At 44.4% G+C, this 23,335-nt stretch overlaps 2 protein-coding genes, 1 long non-coding RNA gene and 1 pseudogene across 10 annotated transcripts; 2 read left to right on the top strand and 2 right to left on the bottom strand.

Moving 5' to 3' along the window:
- The first annotated feature begins 3,864 nt into the window (after window positions 1-3,864).
- On the top strand, window positions 3,865-5,710 carry LOC120651639 (trihelix transcription factor ASIL1-like). Its single transcript, XM_039929205.1, has one exon. It carries the CDS (start codon window positions 4,268-4,270, stop codon window positions 5,216-5,218), a length of 951 nt encoding a protein of 316 aa, XP_039785139.1. The 5' UTR covers window positions 3,865-4,267; the 3' UTR covers window positions 5,219-5,710.
- A 535-nt stretch (window positions 5,711-6,245) lies between these two features.
- Window positions 6,246-9,777, bottom strand: LOC120651638 (polyadenylate-binding protein 1-like). 3 transcript variants are annotated; one of them, XM_039929204.1, is made up of 6 exons: window positions 9,492-9,777; window positions 9,252-9,333; window positions 7,868-7,941; window positions 7,263-7,454; window positions 7,106-7,179; window positions 6,246-6,621 (listed from the first exon to the last, which is right to left on the bottom strand). In XM_039929204.1, the coding sequence occupies exons 1-6, from the start codon at window positions 9,639-9,641 to the stop codon at window positions 6,567-6,569; spliced, it is 627 nt and encodes a 208-aa protein (XP_039785138.1). In that variant the 5' UTR covers window positions 9,642-9,777; the 3' UTR covers window positions 6,246-6,566. The 3 variants fall into 3 exon arrangements, 2 of the variants coding, with proteins under 2 accessions (XP_039785138.1, XP_039785137.1); XM_039929203.1 differs by having other exon boundaries at window positions 7,868-7,944; window positions 9,492-9,776; XR_005666269.1 differs by having other exon boundaries at window positions 6,487-6,621; window positions 7,044-7,179; window positions 7,868-7,944.
- A 3,771-nt stretch (window positions 9,778-13,548) lies between these two features.
- On the bottom strand, window positions 13,549-17,127 carry LOC120651635 (annotated as a pseudogene).
- Window positions 17,128-19,799: 2,672 nt separating this feature from the next.
- Window positions 19,800-22,684, top strand: LOC120651636. Of its 6 annotated transcripts, none has more exons than XR_005666268.1 (5): window positions 19,800-19,924; window positions 20,019-20,106; window positions 20,223-20,298; window positions 21,417-21,729; window positions 22,286-22,684. It is a non-coding gene; the product is annotated as an uncharacterized LOC120651636 (long non-coding RNA). The 6 variants fall into 6 exon arrangements; XR_005666265.1 differs by having other exon boundaries at window positions 20,195-20,298; XR_005666264.1 differs by having other exon boundaries at window positions 19,812-20,106; window positions 20,195-20,298; window positions 21,417-21,537; window positions 21,683-21,729.
- Window positions 22,685-23,335: the final 651 nt, after the last annotated feature.

Here is a 23,335-nt window from a genome sequence, read left to right as displayed (position 1 = left end):
GAACCGTCGCTGGAACCCAAGCGACGTCCGCACCTAGTGTTAACCGCCCATTCCATGGCAAGGGGGCCCAGGCCCACCTGCCAGGGAGAGCGGGTAACCAACAGAGGTGAGAAAAGGCGGGATCCGAACCGCCGCCCGCGCGCGTGAAGCGAGGCGGAAGCTGAGCTGACGTGCGCGCATTAATCGCAGGCGTGGCCGAGCTTTTCGGGAACTGCGCCGGTGGTAAATATTTCGTTTACTCCGGCCGCAACAATGCCGAGCGTCGCGCGCATGACTAGGTGAACCACTATTATGCGTGGGGATCGTGAGTCAGTAAGCCGTTGCGATGTGATGAGGCAGCAACCAACCCAATGGGTGGTCAAGCCGGTCAAGACCCCTGCGGAAAGGAGCTTCAAGCTATATAGAGCCAAATCGCAGAAGTGGCCCCACCTGTGGGTTCGTACCTCCCCCAAGGTGGGCCCGGGGGCCACTGTCGGTACCCTGTAACAGGGATACCCACTCTTACTGCAGCAAGGCAGGACCCGCGTAGTTATCCGTAGCTGCGCGGGAAAGACGGAGTAGCCAGGCCCCACAGGCCAGGCTTTTCCCTCACCAGGCCAACGGCCCCGGACCGTTCCCCGCCTGAGGATGGGTCCGGTGACGCCACGTGTCTCCACGGAAGGGAAGCTCCGAGCTGACCGCCGAGGCCTCGGACCCCCAGAGGGGTCCGGGACCTCCTGCGCCCGTCCGGACTCCCCTCACCGTGTAGGGGTCCGGAGCCGCCACGTGTCCCGGAGACGTGGGATCGTGCGCGAGTCTTCCGCAGGAAGACTCGCCCACCTACCGCATTTAATGCGATGGACAAGGCGTGCTCTGCCGCCGCGGTACACAAGACAGCCTTTTGTCAGGCCCCGCTGCGCGCCGCGTATTACCAAGGAGCACAGTGCAGCCGCCTGAGCCGCGCCCGCGCAGAGCCCGTCTGCAGCATTAAATGGATACGACAGCACGGCACTTTTCCATCATGCCGCCTACGCCGCAAGCTACACCACCCGCTTAAGCAATGTGACGGGCGGTGCTACTAGCTACGACAGGCCCGACCTGACAAGACGACGCTAGGATATGATGGACGAAGGGCTCCGGGAGCAGGCAAGGGAATCCAAGAGAGAGATCTCCTTTGCCTGCGACGTCATAATGTATGAGCAGTACGTTAGGTTATACTGCATCGTTGGACCCACCTGTCGGGGATCCAACGGCTGTGTACGCGCCCCCTTGAGATATAAAAGGGAGGCGCTCGCTGTGCACAGGACCATCTCCACAAGACGGACTCAAGCTCTCGCACCTTCTCACTCTCGTGGGAAGGCAATACAACACACAGTGGACGTAGGGTATTACGCTCCGGCGGCCCGAACCACTCTAAATCCTGCTATGTTCCTCGTGTTCTTGAGTGAGATCGATCTAAGACTAGCTACCCCCTGAGCACACACCCTCTGGGCTAGGGCGGGTGCCTTCCGCCACCCGGCCGTGGTTTGCGGCACCACGACACATACAATTTTATAGCATCCATTCATATAATATAATCTGACATGCTCCCTCCGTTCTCAAATATAAAGCATTCCGAGATTCAAAATTTGTCCATAAATATAAACCATCCAGGATTAAGAGTGAATCCAATTATTTTAATTGTGCATTGTTTCCTAATCTTTTCTAATATAAAGACGTGCATGCAGTCATGTAGGAGAGGTGCATAGAAGATGGCATGCTACTTTAATTAGCACATATTTAGTTACCCAAATAGAATCTAATACTTAATAATTAAGAGTAGAAGAGTCTTTTCTACACTGCTATAATATGTTCTAAAAATATCATAACTCTTATATTTAAGGACGGATGGAGTATTTCGCTCAAGAATGTTCCTACGCTGCCATAATCACTCTAAACACGTGAATGAGTGGCATAGAAACTAGCGACAACATTTCACGCTACAACCAAAGAGATGAAGTACTTCATTTCAAAATACAAAACGTTTTGGTTTGTCTCTTAATTTAATTCTTTCTATCTTTGATCAAGCACAGCGACATCTGTATATATCAAATTCTTTTTACTGGACCCGCCCAAAATATTCCTTAAGAGTATGTTTATTAGGATTTTTGCATGTTATAATATATTTATATAGATTAATCAAAATAAATTCATTTAAAATAAAACTAAAATGTTTTCTCCTTTTACAAAAAACCGCGACCTTCCTTATCACTCGCGCGCGGGGCGCGGGCCAAACGCCATCAGTGCGGCCTAGCTGCCCCGGTCACGCGCCGGCACGGCACGCGAGTGGGCGCGGCCGCCGCCGCGCGAAAGAGCAATCAAGCGGAGGAGCGGCTCACCGGATCCATCGGCGTGGCCGCTCACGGCGTCACGCGGACCGAACAGCCGCCGCCTCCGCGGCTGCTGGTTTTTTTAAGTAAAAATGCACGGGCAGTCCTCAAATTTATTTCGTTGTGTCATCCCGGTCCATGAACTTCCAAATTATGCCATTACGGTCTCTAAATGCTGTTTGGGGCTCATTAGAGGTCCATAACGAGTCTTTGACATGGATCAAACCATCCGAATCACCAAAAAAATTGCAAAAAAAAAAACCCATCTCCCCATCGTCCTTTCATTCCTGGTCATTCCCGATTTGTTCTTCTTCAGTTCATTCTCTTTCTTCAGATGCTCCTTCCTCTTCAGGTCTTCCACCACCAACTCATACTCCTCCTCCCACTTGTAGAATTGGCAGCCAGAGCCACGCTGCACAACAAGCACAAATCAAGCGCCAAATCGGCTGCTAACGAGCTCGACATCCCTGACATGGCGACCTGGGAGCGGCGGCGGCGGCGGTAGCGAGCAGCAGAAAGGGAAAAAGGAGCGGCGGTCGGGAATGGCCAGGAATGAAAGTACATGGGGAGGCGGGGGATTTTTTGCAATTATTTTGATGACTTGGATGGCTTGATCCACGTCAAAGATCCGTTATGAACCTCTAATGAGCCCCAAACAGTGTTTAAGGATCATAATGACACGATTTGGGAGTTCGTGGACCGGGATGACATAGCGAGATAAATTTGAGGACCGCCCGTGCATTTTATTTTATTTTTTTAGGGGGGTGTGTGCGCGCGCGGGGGTTCTGGATTTCAGAAAGGCGGGGTCGCGGGGAAAGAAAAAAATCAGTCCGGGGCAAGGTTAACATAACCGGTGGGAACCGGTCCGGTTTGACCGGTTACCGGTCAAACCGGTCCGGTCCGGTTCCGGTTTCGGCCGGTACCCAACCGGCTAAAATTCAAATTTTAAATTTAAATTCAAAAAAATGAAAAATTCCCCAAAAAATCCTAAAAATACTTCAATGTGTGATGAATCTAATGGTGTCAAATTTTCTCAAAAATTCATTCATTTAGTATAGTTTGTGGGAATTTAAAGTGAAATTAAAAAAGAAAAAGAAAAAAATGGGCCGGCCCATGAAGGCCCACCGATCAAACCGGCCGGTAAACCGCTCAAACCGGTCGGTAAACCGGTCAAATCGGCCGGTAAACCGGTTGCACGGGAGCTTTTGAATTTCAAACCTGTCAAACCGACCGGTAAACCGGTAAAACCGGCCGGTAAACCGGTCGGAACCGGTTGCATGGGAGTTTTTGAATTTATTTGAATTTGGATTTGAATTCAACCGGTTTCCACCGGTTACCGGCCTAACCGGTCCGGTAAACCGGTACCGGAGGGCAGCGGTTAGACCGGTCCGGTCGGATTTTAAAACCCTGGTCCGGGGACGGGCGGAACCGGGGAGGAAAGGTGGGGGCGGCCGCCGCTCGCCAGTCGCCACCCACCCAACTACCACCCATCTCGATCCGACACGGCACACTGCGGCTGCGGCTGCGGAGGCGGGGGCGCCCGCGCCCACCGCGGCACGGGCTCCGCACGATGAGGCGCCCGTGCCATCACGCCCCCTCCGGGCTCCGGCCCTCCTCCCCCCTTCCCCCCTCCTCACGGCCGCACCCGTCCGCCGCGCGCCGCGAGGGTAGGCGACAAACCCCGCAAAACCACCGCACCGCGCTCCGCCCCCGCCCACGCGGCCGCAGCGGTGGGCGATGATGCCTGCCCTCCCCAGCCGGTCATTTCACCGCGAGGGCGCGGCCCACGCCCAGCGGCCCACCACCGCACCGCCTCCTCCTTTTATGACCGGCTCCCCACCTCCGCCTCCGTTCTCCATCTCCTCCACCACCAAACCCTAGCCGCCTCCCTTCGCCGCCGCCGCCGCCGCTGACCGGCCATGTCTTCTTCGTCCTCCGACGCGGCCAGGGACGATGTCTCCTCCCCGGACCTCCCCCCTCTAGCCGCGCCCGTCGCCGCCGCCGCCGCTGCGGCCGCGGCCGCGGCCTCCTCGATGGGCGGCATGGGGCTCGGCGGCGGCGCCTCCGGGCGGAGGCTGCCGCCGCCGTGCTGGACGCACGAGGAGACCCTCGCGCTCATCGAGGCGTACCGCGACAGGTGGGAGGCGCTGCGCAAGGGCAACCTGCGGGCCGCGGACTGGGACGACGTCGCCAACGCCGTCACCGCTCGCTGCGGGCGGTTCCCCACCGCCACGCCCAAGTCCGGCGTGCAGTGCCGCCACAAGATCGAGAAGCTCCGGAAGCGGTACCGCGCCGAGCGGTCGCGCTCCGCCGGCCGGTCCAAGGAGCCCAAGTGGCCCTTCTTCCCGCTCCTCCACGATCTCGCCGGCGGCGGCGTGCCGGACCCGAGCCCCAACGCCATCGTCAAGATCAAGACCAAGGGCCCCGTGCCGCCGGCGTCCACGCCTTCCCCCGTGTCCTCCCCTTCCTCCGAGGAGGCCGTGCGGAGCAGGAGCCTGCACGGGCTCATCTCCAACGGCGGGGCTGGCAGCGGGCTGCGCTTCACCATCCCCAAGGCCTCCCGCTCTAGACCCGCCGCGGTGGCTGCTTTCAATCCGGAGAGGAACCACGGAGAGGACGACGCCGAGTCAGAGGCCATGGCGGAGGTGGCCGACGCGCTGCGGGCCGTCGGGGAGAGGTTCCTGCGGATGGAGGAGCGCAGGCTGGAGCTGTCCCTCCAGATGGAGAAGGAACGGATGGAATCTGAGATGAAGCGCACCCAGTCGATGCTCGACGCGCAGCAGCTCTTCCTCGAGGCTTTCCTCGGCAAGCAGCAACAGCACAAGAAGGCGAGGCTCTCCCCAGCCTCCACGGCTATGGAAGAGGATTGATGACGGCTGCTCCGCTTCTCCTCTGTGGGCAATGTGTTTATGCTTACTTACTCCGGTGTTTAACTGCTGTTCATGCTAGTAGTTGTTGGTAGTCGTTGACTTGTGATGTTATTAGTAGTGGTTTACTCTTCTTTTGTATGGATGGTGAATTGAACTCAACGAGGGGTTTGGGGCGAAGGATGTAGGTGTAGGATATGGATATGGAGGGAAGGAGGAGGTTTGAATCAGAAATTAGAAAAGTCTCAGTTGTAATCAGTGAACTACTCCCTCTGTTCTATAATGTAGGTCGTTTTGTTATATCTAGATGCATAGCAAACACTATGAATCTAGAAAAGCCAAAACGACTACATTTTGGAACGGAAGGAGTACTTGTTATTAAGTAAGTTATGATGAGCTGCCGGTGTTATGTTGAAGAGTAACGCTGCAAGCTTGTTCAGATGTCATCTGCCCGTTGTAGATCTTGTTATTGAGTTTACTTGCTTGATTTTGTTACAAGAATTCTTGTGTGTGTTTGACTTCCCAGGTGCTGGCTCGGCAGTCGGCACTGCCCACTGCGTGTGGTTCTTGAAATTTGGTGAGCAAGCATGTGTTAACTGCAATAGATTATACGGCCAGGAATGTTGCAGTCAATCCGTCAGGAATGTTTCCTAAGCTGAAGCATTACTGGGAGCTCTGCTGATTTGTCGAGTACCACGATTGTTGTTTACTGCAACAGATTAATGGAGTAGTAAGCTACGGAAGCAGAACACCGCCGTCGAAACAGAGGCATTAGGATAACACGGGACTAAGATAATAACAAAGTACAGACCACAAAGCTTCTCACTATAGTATGTCAGACAGGAACACATGAAAGGAGCCATGCAAATCGGGGAGACAGATAGGAACAAATGTGTCACCCAGACCCAGGTAATTGTGAGTACATGACGCAATACAGCCCTTCCGCTCAGAACAACAGAACATTCAGATTAACTGATGATCAAAAGGCGGCAAAGAACATCCAGAATAACTGAAAATAAAAAAGCAGACATCACATAACTAGAGTTACTCCATTGCAACTGTCTGGTCAAAAAGAGGGTTCCGAACAAAACTATAGTTCCTGAACATCTGCCAATCCGGTTGATTTCAGATAATTGCAGAAAACACATTTTCTAAGTAGAAGGATGTTATTACAGTTTGATCTTCAAGGGAGGTACGATAATGAAGAAACTATGTAAGGGCTGAGTCTTCCGATTCCTGCCTATCCGGGATGCACAACACTGGAACTATACCTCTATACCACGATATGTTGGGGAGATTTGCTAGCTCTAGAAAACTAAATGTATCGGTGAATCACATCAGCCCAGTAAGATCAGTAGTAAGGGCTGTAGCCGGACCCCAGGAACCTCCTGAACCTCGGTACCTTCCTGAAGAGAAGATAAAACAAAAGTTAGAAATATTATTCCGAATGAATCAGGAAATTCACCACATTTCATGAATCATAAAACAAAAAGCTTGTTTTCCAGATCAACTTCTGCACAAAGAACATTTCAGTCATGTTTTTCCCCAGGGAGAAGCCAATAATGAAAAGGTTAGCTCAGAGAAGATAAGAACTTGTTTGGTAAATGCACAAGTTCGAGAAGCCATAAATGACACTCCTAACACATTCTATCTCCTTTCAACAGATGAGTTAGCTTCTGGAGAAGCTAGGCGTACAAGCCACTAATTTGAACCAGATTCAGATTCCATGCTGGAGAAGCCCAAGTGGAGCTACTGGCCAAACGAGGACTCCGGGCACCTCAAAGCTCAAAAGTGATAATGTGAAGATTACACCTAATCAACATAGCACCTTCATGTGTAGCATCTTTCCACGTCCATGTGTAATGTATCTTCATGAAGAAATGTCCTTACCCATATGATGGATAGAAAGGATGCCTTCCCCTAGATTGCTTCATTCCTGGAATGTTTGTTCTTTTTGGACAAACCTACATTTAAAAAGAAGCAGTCAATAAATGTTAGGAAGTTGAAAACAAATCACGTGTAAATATTACAGCAAGTTCTTTTGGACCTTCAAAGGACGGCCATGAAGATCTGTTTCATTCAAAAGAAGAGCATTCTGGACAGCCTCAACTTCATCAAACTCCACATAAGCAAATCCTTTTGGTTGACCAAAGCTGTCTATCAAGATTGTCACTCTGTTGATAGTTCCACAAAACTGAAAATGCTGCTGAACTTCCTCTGGCAAGCAAGCATAGTCAACCTGAAGCAAGGTGACACATGTTTTACATCTCACAATCATAGCAGACTAAGATTTATATAACGTCATTTTAATACATTTTTACATGTAGCATAGTACACCGTGAATCCCAGCCAGGGGCGGAGCTAGCCTTTCTTATCGGGGTCAGCCAACCCTGACGAAATTTCAAAATTCCTTAACTAAATTACTGTTCATCATTAATCTAAGTAGCCTTGACCCCATCATTTAAAAGAGCTGACCCTGGCGAGTTTTTGTGCTAGCTTCGCCCCTGATCCCAGCCATAGGAAGAAACAATTGAAGTTTATTGAAGTGCTCCCTTTGAATACAGAATCATTGCTCAAGGCCTGCTGCCCCAGTGTTTAGGACATGCTTGAATTACACTAGGATAAGCAGCACAAAAGGAGAAGACAACTCACATTCCCGACATAGATGGAGCGAGCATCCACCTCTGCCTTTTCAGCTGTTGCTGCTGCTGCTGCTTCAGATTCTTCTTCTGAAAATACAAATAAAAGAAAAATAGTGGTAAAGAGACTAGAGAACTCAATGGAAAATTAAAGCAGTACACCATTGAAGCATTGGGGTGGGGGGGAAACAATTACTGCACAGCGCCTGCAATCAGAATTATGAAGCGTGTAATAAGAAAAAGGCATTTGATACAGCAATGAACCCTTTTAATACTATGATTGTATAAAGTATAGTTGGTTTTACAAATTAAGTAAATAAGAATAGGTATATGGTATGACACATATCTTACTTTTGACACCGTCAAAATATTGCAGAATAAACTGTTTTTCTAAATAAGATCATGTGAAAGGTTGTCTTTGCTGCCAATAAATTTTTAGAAGCAGAAGTGCCGATGGGGTGAAAGAGATGGCTATAAGCAATTAAGCTGGGCTAAAGCTTTAGTCACATTATGTCTATGAGTACAAATTGTGCTTTCTATGGAATAGAGTGTTGGCATCATCATGGTGCCCTATGCAAGCACAGCTGTGCTGTGTAACCAGAAAAGAGTGTTATGCATCTGGAATCTCCATTATCACACCGATAAATTCTAGCTAGGGGACATGATGCATCACAATTATCTTTTTGTGTTTACTTGAATGCTTTCATCACGGGACAAGATGCCTGATGCACATATTTCCTAGCTCTACTGGGCTCATAATCGAATCCTAGGAGAGACAAAAGTACCATTAGACGAAAATCAAAATGCAGCCATGGTCTGATGAACTGATGATTCTGTCTAGAAACACAATTGTTAACCATAGAAAATAGCGTTCTAAGGGCTCCTATCGAATGCAGGATTCTCAAGATGTTCAATGACAGAATGTGCTTGCTTAAAGCATCTCTGACAGCTTACCTACTGAATTGTAACTATACTAGGCACGATTTGACTTCTACCACAATATATCAACCGTTTAGTCATCACCACAAGCGGTTCAATTTCAGAGAACGCTAAAAGCACGACCTCCACTCCCTCCAGTATTCATCAATCCACTCCGACTAATATATGTAGTTTACTGCAACCACACAACACAGCATCTCCTCAAGCATGATCAAACAGAATAGTCAATAGCCATTTATTCGCAGAAAACTGAAGCCAACTACATAGCACCAGAAGGACCGACATGCTCCAAACACACAGCACCGCAAGTTCTATCACCTAAATGGCTAAATTAGGATGATGTACTCCAGTACCCAGCCAACCTCCTGCCTCCACATTTCAATTCAGCACCGACTCGCACAGAGGAAACAAGCCGCCAACAAGGCAAAAGGAGATGGTTGTGCTGGCGACCAGATTACCATGCGATGCGGCGGGTGGACATGGTATCTCGAACTCCAGCTTCTCCAACTCCCGCAGCCGCCTCCGCATTTCCTCAATCTCCTGCAGCCCACAATACCCTAACACGCATGAGCACCACACGCCACCAAACCATACCAAGCAAAACCATCATCGCTCCAATCCTCCACGTAAGCATGGGACGGCATTGCAAACACGCGCGCGCGCAGGCGCAGGCGCAGGCACACACCACACGCGCGCACCTGATCCCTGGTGGAGAGGCTGGCGCGGAGCGCGGCGGCGGCAGGGTGGCCCGTCTCTCCGTCCCCGACGGGGCAGGCGCGCGCGCGGCCGCCGGAGCCGCGCATCTCGCCGCCGCTTGGGCCTCGCTTCGCCGTCATCGTCGTCGCCATCGCCGCCGCCGCAAGTGCTGCTTCGCTTCGGTGCGTCCGCTCCCAAGTCCCAAACTCCCCCCTCTTTTCGCTCGCTTGTCGTGTCTGCGACTCTGCGTGAGGGTGGCGGTGCGGTTTTGGTTGGTCCCGGAGATGCTTCTGCAGTTCTGTTGCTTGCTTTTCCTCTTTTGCTTTGGGATTGGGAAGGCCGGAAAGGAAGTGGGGAAAAGGCCACCACCACGGATCCGACGGTCGCAAATGTACAGGTGGCAGCTCGGACGGCTCGGATCAGCCCAAAAACTCGTGAGTCGCGATGATACATAAGCTGGCAGGAAGCAAAACATTGCCCGAATAATCGTGCATTTCTTCCGGAATAGATTTCGTAAGGTTGTGATAGGATGAATAGTCTTGGCATTAAACATGGATCAAGTGCTTACTAGGTTGTTATAGTAAGAGCATCTCCGGCAAACTACTTATCTCTCATACTCTATATATTTTCTCTATTCATTATTAATAATAATTTTTATATTTTTTATAGCAACTGTTGTACTAGATTACTGAAAGGGTAAGGTGGAGGAAGAAACCCCTACGTTTGAGGGAGAGGGAGGTGTGTTTTGGTGATTGCCAAAAATTTTTTGGTATTGGCGATGGAATTGATAGTCTGTTGGAGCACCTCCCATTATCTAAAAGGCAGATTTTTGGTATTGAGGAGAGGAATAGATAGCCTGCTGGAGATGCTCTAACTTGAAGCGCACAAGTATAACTCTCCGCATATGCTCAATTTAAACGGCCACCTTTGATGGCATACTCCGGCACATAAAAAGTGCAATCATAGAATTTGACTACATACCAATTGAGAGGTCAGATTTAATTTGTATGCCAAAATTAATTGTGTGTGGCCAACAAATGAGGATACGAGAATCTTTTTACACCATCACTAATCCGTCTGAAAAAGAATACAATTACACTGTTTATGTAATGGAGGGAGTAATTGTAACCCTGTCCTAAATTTCAATGAGTGGTTTCAAGTGGTGATGCCTTCAACGATAGGCTTTTGAGCTTCATTTCGTGCACTTCATCAGTATGGACTTGGCGGTAGTGGTTAATTGAGTTGTTAGGGTGTTGATGGATAACAGACAAAATGATGCAGCTGCAAGCATCAGACTATCATATATAGTGCTACACCTTGAGATACATCAAGTAAGATAATGAGCATCACACCATTGCCGATCAACAACTCATGTTAGTTGACTCGAGCAAATGACAAAATTCAGACGAGAATATCTTAAAATTTATTATGAAATTAAAAGGAAAACCTATTTTATTATCTTTAAACCCTAGTGCTTATAAAACCACCATGCCAGCTCGCTAGGGCTAGCTATTACCATATTATTGAGTAAAAGAAAGAAAAATCTACATCATTAGATTTTACGGTGATCTAACAATCCATATTAAACCAAAGATCCTTGTCATATATATTAATACTCCACATGAATTAGCGTATTAATATATAATTTGAAACAAAAGACCAAGAATAATGGTAGTTTGAGTTCCACATGAATTAGCAAGCAAATACCTAAATAAAAGATAGCTAAACTCGGAATAAAAACAAAAAAAAATAGTATCTCAACTTTCATTTGCATTGGAAAGAAAAATACCGAACTAGCGTATTAATATATAATTAATTATAGCTAAAGTTTAGTTAAAGTAAGAATATTTATTCCATTTCAATTGAGAGGTAAAACATCTAAATAAAGAGCTCGTGCAAAATATAAATAGTTTAAAACTAAATTTTTTTTACAATAAGTACTTCAATTTTATGAACCCATGATCTTAGTAATGCAATAAGTCACATATTTCGCTTAGCTACCTAAGAATCGACATGTTAGTTGTTAAGATAAAACAAGAATGTATATCGTTGATTTGCGATGGCTCAATTTTGCTCAATTGCTACAAATTACAGCTTCAGCAGAAAAGGAAAAAAGAAACCATGCTGTTGGATTATATAATCCAACAATGTATATAAACCAAATATCCATATCATATACATTTTTTGAGCTTAAATTTAAAATGAAGAAATCAGGACAAATAGTATTTTGAGTTCCATACTAATTGGAATGCAAAGTACCTTAATAAAGAGTCTAGCTCAATTCAAAATAAAATAATGAAAAATGATTTCAGTTCTCATTGGTTTTGGAATCAAACTGCCTAAATAAAAACCCTGCTTAAATATAATTATCTGAAAGCTAAAACTTGGGTTAAAAATACAAAAAATCATTTTATTCAAATAAGGAAGAAAAAGACCTATACAAAGTGACTGTACAAAGGATAACTAATTTCAAACTAAATTTTGAGTTAAAGCAAAAAGGAAATCAAGTTTCATCTATCAATCCATCACTTGATCTGCTCTTAGTGCCTAGAAATTTAGACGTTATTTGTGAGAACATGAGCAAACGTGCGCTATCAAATTTGGCATTTCTTCAAATTATGAGAGTGTAGATATATCATAAGGACGAAGGGTGTTCACACATACTCGCAGAGTTGGACCATATGCCAAGAACAAGTTGTGCAAGCTGCGACTAGAGGTGAAGTCTGAAATTCTGGTGATGGCGTGCAGGTTGAGAGTGACAAAGGGGCGTTGGCGTGTTGCAAACAAGATGAAGCAACATACAAGGACCACGTTTAATGGATTCGCGTGCATCAAAGGCGAAAGATGACACCATAACAACGGGTGATTTCTATTTATCACGCACGAGCTGGCGCGCATGTGTTGCAGAAACAGATTACATCAGCTCACATGCCTCAATTTGCGTGCAGTACATTCATTCTAACCAAAAATTACTTTCACAAAAACTTATTATTCAAATTAAATTTTAATTGCACCGTTGTATTTCTTACGGTGGGATCTTCAAAACTAGACCACCTGATTATGTTCATATAAGTTGTTAAAACATTTTTATTTGTTCCATTTTATCTTGTTTTGAAATATTTATTTTTTCCCTGGAACAATTTTTTAATATAAAATATACGAAACATTATTATTTGTTTTAGAACAATTTATATTTTTTAGTTATAAATTTGTTCTAGCTTCACCATTAAATTGTTTTGATTAAAAAGTCATCTAAATATATTTAAGTATGGTGTTATTTTAAAGATTTTATCATAAGAAATATAATGATGCAATCAAAATTATTTATGCATGTAGTTTATAAGATATGATTTTTCGTGAGTGGTTGTGCTAATTTTTGTTTTTTAATGCGTGCAGTAGCGGTGGGAAACCTTGCCGGGCCGCTGCTCTTATGCGACAGGACAGCAGCCATCGCGCACGCTTCGAATAGATGCTCCCTAACTCCGTAAGATCCAAAGGACCAGGATCGAGATGCTACCGAAGAACGTTCATCAGCATCATGATGGAGATGCAGGTGAAATTCACCATGACAAACGTGGATAGAAACCTTGCAGATCAAGGTGGAGCAGGGGCACACCATACAGAGGAAACGTACCAAGAACAGTAGCACATTATTGAAGACCAAGGTGATATGGAAGACACATAACGAACCACTCCTGCATCCTAGTGATGCTGCCAATCTGGTACCAAAGGTGTATTTTGGCTATGGACGCCAAGCTGAAAGCGGCTGGCAAAAAGCTAGAGGGTATAAAGACAGGGAGGTCCTAGGGTAACATCATATACAGAAAGATAATATATCACTTAATTCTAAACCCTAAATCCTAAAACGTACACGGACATATATCACTTAACCACAGACAATCCAGAAAGCGTAAGCACCGCCGGTCATATTCAGAAATCTAACTTTTTGATTCATGAATCAATTTACCCTTTTCAATTAAGATGATAACAGCATCCACCAACACATTCTTCTCATGAATAAGACGGCAAGACTCATTGCGTTCGCTTTAGACTGATTAATGAGCCGCTAGTTAAGGATGAAGACATTATTTTGAGAACAAAATGGTAGCGTATTATTTTGAGAATAGCCAGTTAAGGATGAAAACATTTCATATCTGTACGGCCAAAAATCAACTGGCAACTATTATTACTCAAAGAAGAACTCAAAGATGTGAAGCTATCTTCTCTAGCGGCTTTGAATAGCTTGTAGTAGGTGGCAAAATTCAAGCTTCGTCCCTTATTCTCTTAAGCAACAACCCTGGAAATCAAATTGTTCCATGCCCTGTTTCTCTTCTTCCTTAGCCTGTCAGCAATGGCGAAAGCCAGCTCGAGGGACTGTGACGCGTTCAGCCTAGGGTCACATTGTGTGTGGTAGCGATCACTGAGATCATCAAATGTCACCGCCTTGGATCCACATATACATTCTGTAACATTCTGTCCCGTCATCTCCAAGTGAATACCTCCGGGGTAGCTTCCCTCTTGCTCATGAACATCAAAGAAAACCCTGAGCTCAGCCTGCACATACAAGTGTCAAGTGGTATGAAAATACAGACAGTTAGAAGGTTGCTTATTACCAAATGAAAGCACAAGGCATGTTCTTTCCCTGATCGCATCGAATGACCTTGTCTTCAGCCCACACGGTGCACTGATGGTGTTCCCATGCATTGGATCGCTAACCCAAGTAACAATCATCCCAGCTTGGCGTACTGCTCTGATCATATGTGAAGCTTGACACGCATGTTCTCAGCCCCCATTCTTGTGATAAGTGTCAATCTCCCGGGCTTATTGTGAGGGTTCAGAATCTCACACAATTTCACAAGCTCTGATGGATCAAGCTTATCACTTACCTACATAGCATATACAAGTTAATACTGGCCAGAGGAAGATAACATTAAAACAGCAACTAATATGCTTCTGTCTATAACTGCTGAAAACAGGACATTGCACAGACTATTGTAGCCTTACTCAATGCTACAAGACTGCAGCTCTCATAGCTTTTTTTTTAGGAAAAATAATGAGATCTGATAGCTAAGGGTGTGTTTGGTTCTGCTTTTGAACCTACTTTTGCTTTTCGAAAAGCCAAAAGCCAACCAAACACATTCGCTTCTCAAAGCCGTTTTTCCTCTTAAAGCAGCTCCTCTCCTGCTTTTAGTTGCTATGGAGGTGGGCAACTTCGAAAAGATTACCCACCCGTCACCTTCAAAAAATTAACGACTTTTGAACTTCTTCACAGCCCACAACAGTTTTTTTCACAGCCTACAGCTCACAACAACTTTTTCAAAAACCACGGCTCAACCAAACACACCCTAAGATTACTACTGGTTCACATATGAAATGGATTTTCAATCTTACTTATGACCATATATGAGAAATCCATCGATCAATAACAATAAGACGCATAGCTTCAGGATTTCTACAAACATATTATATGGAAAGATGTTAACTGGAGATTTTATCCCACACAGTACTCTAGTAGCATGGTTATTACCTTTACACCCAGAGGATTTGAAATACCACGAACAAATTCAACATGAGCACCATCCAGCTGCCTAGTCCTCTCACCAACCCAAAGCATGTGCGCAGAACAGTCATAGTACTTGCCAGTAATGGAGTCCTCCCTAGTCAGTGCTTGCTCATATGGTAAATGAAGGCACTCATGGGATATCCATAACTCAGCTGTGGTCATGATGGGGTGTTGAGGAGTCATACCAGCAGCAGCCATAAACCCAATGGCATCCTGAACCCTCTGTGAAAGCTCCAGATACCTGCTAGAACAAGAAGTTACCCTATATGATCAGTAATTTTATATATAAGAATGAGTACCATCAAATATGGTATGTGCAGTGCAAGCACTGTGCTAAAGGGGTCTGGTGACATCCATAACAGTCAGATAAAAAAACTACTCTGTTGTATTTGTTGTTTTTGCACACAGCTGGATTTTCTGCCTGAAGCAAAGCAATAACATGTGAAGTTTTCATTGAGAAAAGAAAAGTCAAAAGAGTAGCATAAAATTAATTGCAGAAAATATAGTCACTCGATGACACTGGCTAGTACCTGTCTCCTTGTGTGCTGTGCCTCAAGAAATCGAGATTCCACTGGGTGACTATTTGAAGATCTGCGAACCCTCCATGGGCAAATCCTCTGAGAAGATTAAGGGTGCTCGCGGACTGGCCGTAGGCCTGAGTCAACCTTTCAGGATCTGGTACACGCGATTTTTCATCAAAAGCATCACCGTTGATGATATCCCCTCTGTAGGAGGGAAGTGTTACCCCATCTCTAGTCTCAGTTGGGTTCGATCTTGGCTTTGCAAATTGACCAGCCATCCTCCCAACCTGAAATACATCATCAACACCTGTTATAAGCTACTCAAGAGTGCTCTTCTTATATAATAAACTACTCTATAATCTGCCGGCTCAAACAACATGCTAGTGTCGCATTTTGCTTATGCAGAATGATAAATCACGAATGGATAAAATTAAATTGTTTTGATGGTGGCCCTTTTTCTTTTTCTTTTTTTTTGGTTTCAAACGTAACAAAAGAGCAGGTTAAGAGATTGAAATACAAATTATTGCTTTCAGAACATCATGAATGTATTTTCCCATTTGTAAATATCCACACCAGTTATGCTAAGCAAATGTAATCCTACTCTCGATACTGTGTTGGATTTTGTTTTTCCTTATTTTTACTTAACCTTTTGCAAATGTCCAATCTGCATCTTGTTATAGTCTCCAGAGTCAGACACTTATGTTTGATCTTATGATAACCTGAGTCCTCTTTTCAGCTTCAAATAGCTTGCTTCAACATATTTTCAGCTTCATTTCGCTTATAGTTTGCCAATGACTTAAAACCAATTCACCTTACCAGAAAAAAATCATTAACTACCCAACAGTGAACTATACATAGCACAGAAATTTAACACAATGACATTTATTTGTAATGTCATCTAATTTAAAGAGAAACTGGGACTTGGGAGGATGACACAAAAGGGAACCCTGAAATAGATTAATTGAAAACGTATTGCATATTATCAAATCTAGCAATTTGAATGTCACGAGCGTGCCAAATTCTAAATGATGATTGATATGGAAGTGTGTAGAAGTCAAATATCCACAACATTCCAAACAAGTCATAAATTCGCATTAGGGCAGTAAATCATGCATTTAGGCGCGGATTCTTCCAGACGGAAGAACGATCGTTTAGGAAGAAGAAACGATGCTTGGATTGAATCAGGGGAGGGGAAAGAGGACGAGAGGTGGTGACCGGTGATTGGTGGACCATGAAGGAATAAGAACAACCTTGATGGTGGGCATCTGGCCGCCGAAGGTGAGGACGACGGCCATCTGCAGCATGAGCCGGAACGTGTCGCGGATATTGTTGGCGCCGAAATCCTTGAAGCTCTCGGCGCAGTCGCCGCCCTGCAGGAGGAACGCCCGTCCCATGGCCGCGTCCCCGAGCCGCTCCTCCAGCTTCCGCACCTCTCCCGCGAACACCAGCGGCAGGGAAGCCTCCAGCGCGCGCTCTTTGGCCTCCAGCGCGGCCCGGTCGGGGTACTCCGGGATCTGCTGCGCGGGGCGCGCGCGCCAGCTGCCCGGCGCCCACTCGCCCGGCCCCGGCCCCGGCCCCAGCCCCGCAGCGGTCGCCCGGGCCGTCGTGGGGCCCCGCCGCCGCGGCCTCGTCCGCGGGACGAGGGAGCGCGGAGCAATGGCGGGAGCCGGCGGCGCACTGGTCAGGGACGCCATTGTGGCGGTGGCGGTGGCGATGGAGTGGAGATCGAATCGAGGGAGCGAGGCGGCGTCGCGGCGAGACTGAGGGAAGGAGGCGGGCGCGGCGAAGTCTGTTGCCGCGAAACGCTTTGCATGGAACGCGTCCCGTGGCGGCGCGTGGCGGAGGGCACAGCAGCACAACCGCACAAGGATTATGGACCATTGGATCTGGATTCTGAAAGTCCGGAGGTGGAGCACACGATTTCCTGGCGGCTTCTCCGTAGTTTGTAGGGTTTTTACCCTTTCACTTTCGCTAGCAGTTTTCACTACTACAGAACAGTCCTTTCTTCCAGGTCATTTGTTCCGGCAGCCTTTGGGCCCGAGATAATATGTGACTTTTGTCCCGAATCCAACGGCTAGCCGGCCCAGCGGGGGACATGAGCCTTTTGTCCCGGTTGGAGGCACCAACCGGGACAAAAGGGTGGCCTTTTATTCCGGTTGGTGGCTCCAACAGGGACAAAAGGCCCGCGCAGCCTTTTGTCCCGGTTGGTGTCTCCAACCGGGACAAAACTCCTTGGCCCCCTTATCCCTTTCCCTCTCCCCCCGCCCGAGCCATTCAGCTCACTTGTTCTTGCTGTTCTTGGTTCGGGAGAGAGGAGTTCTTGCTCATTTGTTCACCATATTTGTGAAGATCTTTGATTCCCCGTCCATCCATCGGCGCTAAAGGTTTGGGGCTTGTTTTTCTCTTCTTCCTTGGCTTGTATAGCTCATTTCATGCTTTAGAAATAGAGAAAATGTGTAGCTAGCTCATTTCTTGGACATTTAGATTGCATATGTAGGTGTGATTTTCTTTTAGATTTAGATGAGTATGTGGATAGTAGAAATTTTTAGAATGAGTGTAGACACTTCATGTGATGTACTTGTATATATGACCATATTGTGGATAGTTGATTTTTGTATTCATGAATGAATTAATGAAATGAGTATATTGGAATTTTTTTGTATTATGAATGGATTATTTTGACACTCTAGTGATGTATTTATTCAGGCTCACATTGAAACCATCTAGAAGCTAAAAAAATCCTTATTTCGAAACAAGTATACGTCGTTAATCTCCATCCAACGGTGATGGCACTACCTTTCGGGGATACACGATGCGCTATAAGGACGTCGAGAATCGGCTGGTCGCATCACCAGCACTTCCGATTGATAAGAAGACAGCATTTGACGCAGTCAGCATGGCCGTTGTTGTACTGAGAGCATATCAACGAGCACGCTGCCTGTGCCAAGTGCTGTGCCTATTAATCGTAAATGTTGGTGCAGCGACTGGCCGATTGGTGACATCCTTGTACCGCACCGTGTCCCCCCGAAAGGCAGTGTCATCCCTCCGTATAATCTTGCAGTGAACACTGGGTCATAATTGTCATAATTCCCGAGAAGAGCCTACTCGTGGTTATGGACTCATTGAGGAGAAATCCAGAACAATATGAAAATCTTCTTAACATGATGAAAAATTAATTCTACCACTACTCTGTCGATGACCGATAATTTGAATCACTTTGTTACTTGACTATAATTGTTCTAATCATGCACAGTATTTGGAAACAATTCGCTAAAAATCATTCAGGCAAATTTGACAAGGAATTGAAGATCAAGACAGATTTTGCGGTACGCACTTGGATGATTTGTTGCACGATTCATTAGTTTTTATTATATATTCATGTAAATACCTGATAATTTCTTCTCTCTTAAAGTGTATGAGGCAGAAATAAGACACTAATTTATGTGCATACTATGTATGCGAGAACATCCATGGTCTGGTAGGTCCTCCAAGGGCCTGGACAGATTGGAAGGAGGAAGTAAGTAAAAAACTTGTTAATATTTGAACTTATATTTTAGTTAGTCGAAATTAATTATCCCTTTTTCCATAGGTCGAGGAGATGCGCGATAAACTCATACCGGAGGAAAAGATTATGGCGATTCAAGAACAATTGTCCGGATTTATTGTTGAGCAAGTCCTTGATCCAAAAGACGAATTCTACTATGATGGACTATCTAATATTGACAATCGCAGCAAATATGATAATATACGCGTATATATGTAATTAAGAACAAATATACCTATGTAAATATATATGTGTGTATGTATTAAATTTCTATTTATGAGTATGTATGTATTATATATATAAACACTCCAATAATATATATGTGTGTCTATATATATATAATATTGGTCCTAGACATTTTTCACATGTATAGATATGTGTATACATATATATACAAGTGAATTAATTTATATATGAAAACTATCTAGGACAAATATTATATAAGTAACTATATATATATTAGTGGAGATCATACACACTGAATTCCAATACATAAGTTTAATTGAAATGCAAAAGTATAATTGAAATAGAAAAAAAATTGAGAAAAGGAAAAAAAGAAAAAAAAAGAGACCTTTTGTCCCGGTTGCCAGGCCCGGGACAAAAGGACCCCTTTTGTCCCGGCCTGGCATTCCCGGTTGGGAAACCGGGACAACAAGAGTTTCCCGACCTGAACAAATTAGCGTTTCTTTAGTAGTGTCTAATTCCTTTTTGGGGAAAGCTAAATGTCACTCGAGCGTTTCTGGGTCTCTCCACACTCGATTTTTCCTCCGTCCGATCAGGCCATCCGATTGTCGTCGTCGTCTGATGGTCTGACTCCTGTTGATTCGTTTTTGTTTCTATTTGATGTGTGACATGTGGGTCGTGACTTTTTGTATATTTCGGATCGATCTGTTCTGACCAGAATCCATCCACCATTCCAACATTTCCCCTTCGTTGAGCTCGTCCAGGTGCCGCGATTTTGCTCTCCCCCTTTCTCCGATCTCGTCCAGGTGAGGCGATTTGAGTTCTTTCGTTTCAATTTGTTAGTTGAGATTAGGGCACATTTGATTTGATTTGATTTGTTTCTGATTGGTCTAGGGTTCTTGAGTTATTCGATTTTATCCAGCCATCAGATTGACGGATCAATATAGAGGGTTCCTTTTCATTTGGTTTAGTGCTGATTGGGCTCGCATCTGAATCTGGTGAGCTGCTCTCTAAGTCATGGCCATTAGTGTGTATTCAGTGAAATTTCTCGATCTGAATCGATTTGATTTTTGTTGGTTATACATCTCCCTGATCTGCAATACATGTGATGATCCACTTGGATCGCAGTTGGATTCTAAATCTTAGGCCCCGGTTTGTATAAACTTCATTACTTCTCCTGCTCCTGATAGATATATGCTATGCTTGGCAGCTTCCTGGGCAGACCCACATTACTTCTAGTAAATTTGCATATTTCCATCAGCTGGGTTAGCCTTCTTTTTATGCAGCTTGTTACTTTATCTGATTCTATATCCTAGATGACACCCACACCAATAAGGACATCAACAAAAACTCACAGCAAAAGATCATAACTCTTAGTCTAGCTCCAATATTTTTCCTCATTTAGTTATATAATTTGGATCGGCTGATTAGCAGTTTTCAACCAAGTTCTTTGTACGGTGCATTCTAAATTAGCTATACATGTACCTTTTCACATGTAGTTCTGCACTTACAGTCTATAGTTGTTGTAGTTACAGTAACCATTTTACTGTAATTCTTATATAAGCAAGATGTCATTTTTATTAATCAATATGTTTTCCACTCTGAATTGATATAGTTTCTCATTTTTTTTCTTTAGTATCACACCACTTGAACCACATGCTACGTGATCATGTTCTATGAAATATGCATTTATAAATATTTACTGATTTGTTATGTGAAAAGAATTTTATCCGAATGATTGTTGCCTTCCTTTTTCAATTTGGCTGACAAGGATACACAGTGATAGTTATGCTTCTACCTCGAATTTTTGGTTTCCAATTAATACGAGGTAGTATTGTCATTTTCGTATTTTATTTTGCCTCATGAGTAATTCATTTGAGGTTTACTTGTCTGCTATGTAAGGCCGATCAGGTTGTGTTACATGGTTTTAGTTATTTTTCTATCTGTGCCTACCCAGCCTTAGTTGCGATTTGGCACCTGATCCTTACGCACTCATGCCGCCTGCATGTTTTCATTTTACTGATATACATTCATCTAGTGCATAATCATATGAATGAACTTTATTGTTAACCTAGCACTTTACATATAAATTTGTTTATCTTATTTTACATTGCAGATCAATATTATTATTCTTCTAGCTCTTGTATATGAGTTACATGTACCTGCTGTTGGAATTACAGTCTAGATACTTATAAGTTACAGTTTCTGTACTGGTGTAAATCATGAAGAATTGTCATGTAAGTAGAGTGATAGTATATATCGTTTTAGTTTCTTTTTTTTTCACATTTGCCTACATATTTAGTATCTTTCTTATAATTGATCTACTAAGAGTTTAAATGCATTTATGTACATGAAAGGTTATTTATCTCTTCAATTTTGCAGATATGATCTTTGCTTTATGTTCCCTTCAACCAATTAGCACCCCCAAGGTATACACTGAAATCTCACTTTTTTTCTTATTTTTTCAATCAGATATTGATGAATGGTTTTATATGAAATGCTTGACTCTAATTTTCACTTGGAGATATTGTAGAAGTTAGTTTGAATGTGAGAATTTGACATTTGCATTTGTGGGGTTTTAAACAGTCCCAAACAACTTTGTACATTTGGAAACCATAGAATAATTTTGTGAAATATGCAATTTTGTATTTTGCATCTGTTGTTTATTTTATTCCTAATGAATTTTGTAATTCTGGAACCCATATAGCCTTTTTCTGCCTTTTAAAATTTTCTCCTTTGCTTCTGAGTTGATACACTGATCTCAATTTTCTTGTTTGTTATGGTAATGTCATGTATTAGAAATTTTTTGTTGATATATGTTATTATGGTTTCAATTTTTATTTGTTACAGTTCATAATATCTAAAATTCTAGTGGTGATTGTACTGTGAGATGTATGTAAACAAGGTGTAACTGATGTGATATTTTAAATATTTCAGGCAGTATCTTGTTTTGTTAAATTCTTCATATGATTTCTTTGTCTGTAGATGTATTTCCACTGAGCATATTTGTTTGAAAGGCACCATCTTCTCATCAGCAGGGATATCCGCATGTTTGGCGTTGAGGATGGCTCTCAGCAACGCCTTAGTATAGTTTGGCAACAACAACCCATGCCCAATTAAACCGTTTCAGACTGGCAGTTCAAGCTCTTGAGATATATAGTATTTCTGCTTCTGCAATGTGTCTGTTATATCTATCAACTATCATATGAAGTGATACTAACACTATGCCTTGAACTGCTACCTATTATAGTCGAACTATCATGTAGTATTTTTGGCTGAAAATTTGTGCAAAACTTTGTATATATGCTCCTGTTATGGCATGATCTACAAAGCCCAATTGTTCAGGCAAGGCTATATTTTAAAGTTCAGGTTATATTTGACACATTTTGTTGCCAACCTCTTGCATGTGGAAATTTCTGCCTCTAATACATCATTCGAATTTGGTTTGCTGCCTTCTGATATATCTAATGTGTTTTATGCCAAAGGCCTGCTATCGTAGTGGTAGCATCGCTGGAGGCACTTCCCAGAGGTCCTGGGTTCGATCCCCCACGGGGGCGAATTTCAGCTCTGGGGTTAAAAAAACTCCCTCGCTTGTCCCACGTCCAAAGCACTGTGGAGCCCGGCCTAACTCACAAGGCGACGGGCCCTGTGTACGGGTGGGGCAGGGGTTCGGGGGTTTTCTTGGCCTGCTGTGAGAAGGTCATTCTACCTCTCAAACAATGCCGTGGGGGCGGTCTCACCCCCCGCAGGTCAAGTTTTTTTTCTTTCTAATGTGTTTTATAAACCTATCCTTCAACTGAAGGCCTGCAACATTCGGATCCTTCATATTTGTCAGTGGTCACATACTCACATGATGTATGTGTTAATGATTTTTGGTTAGCCTCTACTCTGTGTATTCTTATGGACAACTATCCTGGTTTGTAATCTGGGACGTTGAGTTTTGATCTAGTGGTTGCAAATTCGTGTGTTGATTTTCTCTGAAACACTCGAATTTTCCTTCTCCATTTATCGTGTGATTTGACTGGACAAAATGCT

The sequence above is a fragment of the Panicum virgatum genome, chromosome 9K, assembly GCF_016808335.1.
Source record: "Panicum virgatum strain AP13 chromosome 9K, P.virgatum_v5, whole genome shotgun sequence".
Taxonomy (NCBI): Eukaryota; Viridiplantae; Streptophyta; class Magnoliopsida; order Poales; family Poaceae; genus Panicum; species Panicum virgatum.
The sequence above is the reverse complement of the archived record's forward strand: the minus strand, read 5'-3'. Positions and strand labels throughout refer to the sequence as shown.

Excerpts from the sequence above, each read along its gene's own strand:
- LOC120651639 (XM_039929205.1), top strand. The coding sequence starts at position 4,268 with ATGTCTTCTTCGTCCTCCGACGCGGCCAGGGACGATGTCTCCTCCCCG.
- LOC120651638 (XM_039929203.1), bottom strand. The coding sequence starts at position 9,641 with ATGGCGACGACGATGACGGCGAAGCGAGGCCCAAGCGGCGGCGAGATG. Across the intron at positions 7,455-7,867 it reads GCTCCATCTATGTCGGGAAT|GTTGACTATGCTTGCTTGCC; the intron begins GTGAGTTGTCTT and ends ACCTTGCTTCAG. Across the intron at positions 7,180-7,262 it reads TTCATGGCCGTCCTTTGAAG|GTTTGTCCAAAAAGAACAAA; the intron begins GTCCAAAAGAAC and ends TTTTAAATGTAG.